Source organism: Sminthopsis crassicaudata, chromosome 4 (genome assembly GCF_048593235.1).
Source record: "Sminthopsis crassicaudata isolate SCR6 chromosome 4, ASM4859323v1, whole genome shotgun sequence".
Lineage (NCBI taxonomy): Eukaryota > Metazoa > Chordata > Mammalia > Dasyuromorphia > Dasyuridae > Sminthopsis > Sminthopsis crassicaudata.
Genome location: NC_133620.1, coordinates 338,899,629 through 338,907,142, shown reverse-complemented (window position 1 = coordinate 338,907,142; position 7,514 = coordinate 338,899,629). Strand labels below are relative to the sequence as shown.

General features: G+C 39.3%; 1 protein-coding gene across 1 annotated transcript in view; it reads left to right on the top strand.

Moving 5' to 3' along the window:
• The first annotated feature begins 4,405 nt into the window (after window positions 1–4,405).
• Window positions 4,406–7,514, top strand: part of KCNH6 (potassium voltage-gated channel subfamily H member 6) — a 43,298-nt gene continuing 40,189 nt past the window's right edge. The window contains exons 1-2 of the mRNA XM_074264753.1: window positions 4,406–4,616; window positions 5,354–5,584. Coding sequence (XP_074120854.1) covers window positions 4,541–4,616; window positions 5,354–5,584 — 307 coding nt within the window. The 5' untranslated portion in view covers window positions 4,406–4,540. The remainder of the gene's footprint in view (window positions 4,617–5,353; window positions 5,585–7,514) is intronic.

Sequence of the window (7,514 nt, the reverse complement as noted above, 5' to 3'; positions counted from 1 at the left end):
GTACTCATGTATTATTTTGGGCCTATGACCGTGTGTGCCATTTTATGTGTCTGGTAGGAATGACTGGGTGTGTATGAGATTCTATGTATCTGTATGCATGTATATGATAGCAATACTGTGTGGGTATGCAAATGTATCAAGGCCCCAAGCTTTATCTCTCATCCTCCTTCAGGAGCTCAGGAATCTCTGCTCTAGTTGTCTGATATCTCTGTCCACTTCCCAACCCCAAATTCCTAGGGCTTAGGTCTTCAAGTCAGTTATGCTTTATATTCTCTTGAACTCAAACTGGAGGGGAAAGGAGGAGTTCTTCTAGGTCAGGAAGGGCATTGCTGGTGCCCCTTTATTTTTTTAAAAAAGCAAATATTTTATTTACTTTATCGGTATAACATTTGTGTGCATTATAAACGCCATAATATACTGACCAAAGATGTGCTTCCTTTTTCCTGGTTTAGAAGCCCCTGCAATATAAAAGAATTCCATGTTAGTTATCACCTTAATATATAAAGCTCCAGAAGTAGGGCTCATAGCACCTTCAACTTCCAAACCTCCCACATCTTGAATACCAAAAAGCCAAGTCAATCCAGGGGGAGTCTAAGAAAGAGGGCCCAGGGCCCAAATAATTAATGATTTATTTAGCACTTAGAGTTCATTTGTGACTGTTTTTTCAAGAGATGGTTCTGATAAGCATTCTACCTTCCCAAACTACCTTCCCATTACTTTAGCCCCAGGCATATTCCCCTATTGTCCTGGGAAGTGAGAGATAAATAATATCTTTCCTGACTTCTTATAAAAATTCCCTGGGGTGAGGAATGTCAGGGATGCTCTTCTCTAACAGAGATTAAGAAAGATAAGCATTTGCATCTCTTCACCTTTGGCTCCATACTCTCCTCTCTCATGACTTCTCCCCCCAGCACCACAATGCCTTCTCTTAGGAACAAAAGGGGCTGGATTGTCAATCACCAGATCATAACAGTCACCCAAAGGATTGAATGCTTCCACAAAAGAGGCAGAGGACCCATCAAACTCTCAGAATTCATTTGTTATTTAAAAAAAAATCCTTGAGGAGCCCACAAGAGCTTTTGCTCATTTGGCTAATATCAATATGCTTAGTATCATTATAAAAATAGTTTTGACCTAGTAGAATCTTTGGAAAGATCTCAAGGGCCCCACTCTTTTGCTGGAATAGAAGATATTGGAGTGATAACCATCAGCAGACATTTTTTTCCTATGTTCTTATTATTAATGTAATGGGAAAAACACTGAATTCATAGAGGACCTGAGTTTGAATTTTGGTTCTGTTTTTACCTCTTTACCTTTAGCAAGTCATTTTACCTTTCAAGTCTTCAGGTTCCTCATCTGCAAAATGAGGTGGGTTAGACCATATGACATCTAAGGACCTTTCCAGGTCTAAATCTTATGCTGCTATAATTTGTCCTATCAAAACAAATATGGAGCAACAAAAGAAAAGAAACAGAAACTCAGATTAAATCAGAGTGAAGTAGCCTTCTGTATTAAAGATGACAAACATATGATTAACAGACTACATGACACTCCTAAGCATGGGCTGAACAAGATTAAAATGTAATTGAAAAATATTTTACAAAAAAAGTATAATAAAACATAAAAAATATTACATTTTAAAAGTCAACAGGGATCTTTATGTATGGATTAACCATTCTAATGAAGTGGATACCACTGCTTTGCATTTGTCTATAGTCTCCCAAAAACTCATTCTTCTTCCTCTAACTATTCCTAATTACCTTCCCTTAATGTAGAGCTCCATTCCTTCAAACCTCATATTTTACTGCCAAAAGTCTTCTATCTGCACTTATAGAGAAGACTATTAGAGTTGATCTTAGAAATAATTTAGCCCGTTCTCTCCTCCCTCATTTTACATATGAAGATCCTTTGTCTCCTTTTCCTCTCATCATAGTTGCTATAATCTTTCCCCAAGTACCATCTTCATTACTTTACCTCCTATTATAAGAATCAATACTTTCCTACTAATATCAATTCTAAATACAATATGATGTAGTGGGTGTTTCTAGAGCACAATTTTATCCCTGTGGTGAGCTGAGAGATTGCTATGAAGGGAAGCAGAATCCTGAAACAAAAGTGAATAAAATTGCCTTGATTTTCTCTAAGATAAAGAAGGAACAAGAGAATCTGTTCAAAAGTATATAAGTCTGGGAGAATGTCAGCACTTAGCATAGTGCCAGGTACATAGTAGATGCTTAATGTTTGAATTTGAGAGGCAAAAACTGACATCTATTTTAAAAAAACTATTTAAAAAAACAACCACTGTTGTGATAGAGGTGGGGAACAACTCTTTCCCACTGTGCTTCCTCTTGGTATAGTGCCTGATTCCAAAAAGGTCCCAGACATATAACCTCTTCCTCAGTCCTTTCCATGACCTGCAGGTTTTGGTCTCTTCCCCTAGAATCCCCCAAAAAGTATATAGGAATTTCAAGAAATGGTTGAAGAACTTCATGTAGAAGCCCTTTTGTGTTATGTTCAATAAACCATGTCATCACAATATATGTAAATGTAGGGAGTAATTTGACAAAAGATTCCAAGTGTAAGATGCAGCTACAACCATTAATTTCCTATTTTAATCACTGAAAGCAATGCTTCATATAATTCCCTAGTTTACATATCATAGTTGACTAACCATTTAATGCTATGAAAATGGAAGTGTGGAGGAAGAGAAGGAGGGAACCAGGTGAATATAAGTGGTTACAGGTGCTCTCTAGTGGCCAAATAGCTATGCTCTTGGGAGACTGCCATGCATTCATCAAAAAAAAAAAAAAAAAATGAATTGAAGGGGCTACTGGGCTGGTATCTCAAGGGGAGCACTACCCAGTAAATAATTTACATACTACATTCCATGACTAATTAGTAGAATATATAGAGTTAAGGAAGGTAGCACACTAATATGGATCGAACATACTGCAGCACTCCTACCACAGTGCCTTGTGTTTCATGATGTACCATATATATTACACAGCTGACATTCTGGATCCTCCATTGAGTGGCTCTTTATATCTCCATTATTACTTCCAAATCTCCAGACCAGCACCATCTTCTTTTTTAAATCTTCTTGCCATTACTTCCACACAACTTCATTATACCTATCTATACATTTGCTTAGGGCATTTCCCATCACAAGAAATTCCCCTTTTGCCAGTCCACCCAAACCATATATTTCTCAAGACCTTGATCAAAACTGCTTTTAAAAATACTTTTAAGTTTAACCTTATTCTTTCCCAGCTACTTTTTTATATTTTAACACATTTTCAGTCTGTTGAATTTTTAAAAATTATTTTGTCTTTTTGTTAGGCTGGTTATTCTTGTTTTGACAAAATAAGAACACAAGCTCTCAAATGAGTGCTGAACTTGGAATCAGTAAACTTGGACTTAATTAATGGATAAATTAACTAATTTTTGCTCTGCCACTTACTACCTGTTTGACGTTAGGTAAGTCACTCAATCTCTCTGAGATTTCATTTCCATATCTGTAAAATGAGAGGGTTGGATAAAACAAACAACCTATTCAAACAATTCCAAAACAATCTATAATATGAATCTTTTGTCTCTTTCTTTACCCCAAAGAATCCAGGACAGTGCCCTGTTTGCTTGTTAAGTAACTGTCATATTCTTTCACCCAAATAACCTCAAATATTCAACAAAGGGTAAGAGTGAGAAAAAGAAACATAGCTTAGACATTGATCTGCTGCTGAGCCAAAGAGGGAGTGACTGGTGACTCACTCTCTTCCTTTAGAATTTTAAGCTATTAGAAACTTTAGAGGACATTTAATACAACAACATCATTTATAGGTATAGAAACCAACTTAAAAATACAGAATTGCTGTGAAGAAAAGCCCTAGATTAACAATTCTTCACTATTGATTGTTGTTTAGGAAAATCTTTTTCTAGGTCTATTTTCTCTCTTTTGAAATGGAGAAGACTAGATTACTTCTAAGGTCCCTTTCAATTCTGACATTCAAAGGTTCTGTGAATCCATGGCTCCTTCCCAAACTATCTTTCTACTTTCTCTTCAAAAGTCTGATTGAGAGGTGAAGTATTAGTCTGATCAAAGCAAATCCAGAAGGACCATAAACATTATGCTTTATGAAATGGTCCTGGGAAGGAAACACATACATATCCTGAGCTCGTTCCTGATATCCTCCTACCAAAAAAGCCCCCTAATTTTTTCAGGCCCCGCCCATGATCCTGCCTCCTCTCCCTCCCAAGCTCCTCCTTTCAGCACCGTGAAAGGGACAGCTCCCGGAGTCTTGGCATCTTGTCTTCAGCCTCCGGAGGAAGTAGCAAAGTGGGGCTAACCCAGCAGGACTTCAGGGGAGCTGCGGGTGGAGGTTAAAGCCCGCAGCTCCCCTGCACCTTGACGGGAATAGGGAAAGCCCTCCCTTTGGAGGTAGTATATACCTAACTCCAGTAACCTGCAGCCTCTGGCTGTTCGACTGACAGGCAGAAGTCGGAGGTTCGGGATTCCGGGCTCCTGGGCCCATGTAGTCAAAGGATGCCGATTCGCAGGGGGCATGTGGCGCCCCAGAACACTTACCTGGACACAATCATTCGAAAATTCGAGGGTCAGAGTGAGTGTGCGAGAGCTTGTAAACCTCTGAGGATGGAAGGGTTTTCTGGGAGGGTTAATGGTCGGGAGTCGGGAGGGAATCAAAAAGGTTGAGGGGAATGGGAAAGTTCCAAAATGCAAGGAACAGAGAAAGAGGAAAGCAGGAAAGAATTGTTCTGTGTCCTGGGGTGTTCTCTACAACTCTCCCAAGAGAGTGGGAGTGGGGGTAAGTAGGATGCTGCCTGTTTCAAGCTCTGAAACTCCATCAACCTACCAGCAATCTATCCTGTTTCCCCTATGCACTATCATCCCTAAATTTTTCCCCAATTGTGGAGATCACAGAAAGAAGATTCTCCTCTCTGTGCTTAATTGTTTTTTTGTTTTGTTTTGTTTTTAATAATTAAATAAAATGCAATGTTTCCATTAAATTCAACAAAAAATTATTATTCAGCTGACATCATGCACAAGAACAGTGACTTTGCCTCTCTGTTTATTTCCATCTTTTTCCAGGCACCAGCCCCTCTGAGGGAGTCTATAGCTCCCACATTCTTCTCCCCTAACAAACTTTTCATCTCTGTTACCTACGCTTCTCCCTGACACATTCTTAGTCACTACCTATTGATTCCAACCTGGCTGATGCCCACAACCTTTCTTCCATTTTTGATCCTCCATTCCCTTGCCCCTTTCCCTGTCCTATTTATTAACCTTAATTCATCTCCCAACCTCAGTCTCAAGCATTGATCTCTTCCTGTTTCTTAGGTCGAAAGTTCCTGATTGCCAATGCTCAGATTGAGAATTGTGCCATCATTTATTGCAATGATGGGTTTTGCCAGCTTTTTGGCTATTCCCGAATGGAGGTGATGCAGCGACCCTGTACCTGTGACTTCCTCACTGGCCCCGATACTCCACAGAGTGCTGTGTCCCAACTGGCCCAGGCTCTACTGGGTGCCGAGGAAAGAAAGCTGGAGATCCTCTATTACAGAAAGGATGGTAAGGTCGGGGCTCCTGTTGGAGTGTAGGAGAAAGGATAGGGTCATGCTGAGCCTCATTTCCTCCACTGTAGAAATGAGAATATTGAACTAAATAATTCCTAAAGCTTTCTCCAGTTCTAGATTTCTCTGAATTTTAAGGTGATGTGTTTAAGCAGTCAAAAACTGAGTTAGGGAATTGGAACAGGGATCTAGAGTCAGCAAGATGAGGAATTCTGACATTACTCCTTGATCTGGGATATAGAGGTATAGTGAAAAGAACTCTGGATGTAGAATTGGAAAACCTGGGTTCTACTTCCAGCTGTGTTCCTTTTAGTCAATTAGCAGTGGGCAAATTACTTCCCTTCTGTGGACCTCAGTTTCTTACCCTTAAATCACAGGATTGGGCTAGATGGTCATTAAGGTCCTTTCTAGCTGTTAAAAAAAAAAAAAACAATCATACAAGCCATCTTTGGTTATATTTCTTATCCCTGTAGAGACGAAAGATGTCATGGTCATAAATGGGGCTAGACCTTGCTCAAACTTCTGGTCTGGTCAGGGATTGACTGCCTAACAGTCATAATCTGTGTCCTGGGGACTTTTCTGGTACTATCCTTTCCTTCCTATTCCATCTACCCTTAACCTCCTGGCTGACAAGCCTAGGAAGTGCCTGCGGTCCTCATTCATTATAGCCCCAGCTGTCAGAGAGCTGGGATAGAAATAAACTGATCTCCCTCTGTGTGGGCAGGGATTAGGGAACTCAGGTCATTCATCTTTTCCCTCAAGGTCTCTACCAGTTCTAGTGCTTCAGGAAATGCAGACAGGCAAAAGAAAAGAGGAGCTGGGTTTGATACAATGAAGAGTATGCTGGATTTAGTGAGAGGACCTGAATTCAAATTGCACCCCATTTACCTTGGGCAAATTATTTAAAACTCTCTCAGATTCAGTTTTTCTTTTTGTAGCACAGGTGAATTGGACTAGGTGGTCTGTAAAGTCCATTCCAGGTCTAAATCTAAGATTCTGGCCTGGAAATTCCATTATATTCCCAGCATCCTAGGATTACCAGGACCAAGTGATATATAAAATAAGTATGAATTTCAGCTCTTAAGTCTGGGGCTCCTCAGCAAGAACCTTATCTTTCCTCTTCCACAACAGAGTTATAGGAATTAGTTTTTATTTACCCCAAAATCAGATCACCCCCTAAAGTGGGCTACTGTAAAAGCATCAGAACTTCAAGAAGGGACAGAAGAAACTTGGACAGAAGGACAAAATAGGAGATGGGAATTAGATTCTTCATGGCATACCCACTGGTCACTTACCTGTACCAAGATGAGAATGATTCAAAGCTTAGAATAATAAACTATCAGAACTTGAAGGAACCTTAAAGATTATATAATCTCAACCTGTGTCCCCCAATTTTACAGTGGAGGAAATTACTCATTCAAGAAAACAGTAAATCAGCACTAGAATTGAGGGGTTCTTGATTCCTAATCTTGAATTCTTTCTAGTATACTACAATCTCTCTTCTGTAGAGCATATAGGAGAAATATCTTGGGGGTGAGGAGTAGGTTATGAGAAGGAACTCCAAACTTCCTATTTGTGCCAATAGAAAATTTCAAGCTTTTTTTGGACTGAATAATTAGTGTAAAAGCCATAAATTATGGATATGGTTTAAACTTAAGCCCTTTTTTCAAATATAGGATCATACTGAATTGCTGATTTTGCTCCCTTAATGAACAGCTAAAGTGCTTTGAAAGGGGGCAGAAAAAAAGTATAGTCTTGAATGATCAACGAGAGGATGACCAAGAAAAACGGAATGAAAGGAGTTTCAGAGAAATGTGAAAGATCACATGGAAATGAGAAATAAATGTTTCCACATATATTCCCACAGATTATGCTGACTTTCACCTAAGACTACTCCCCTTTAACTAGAATAAATTGAGAAAATATTG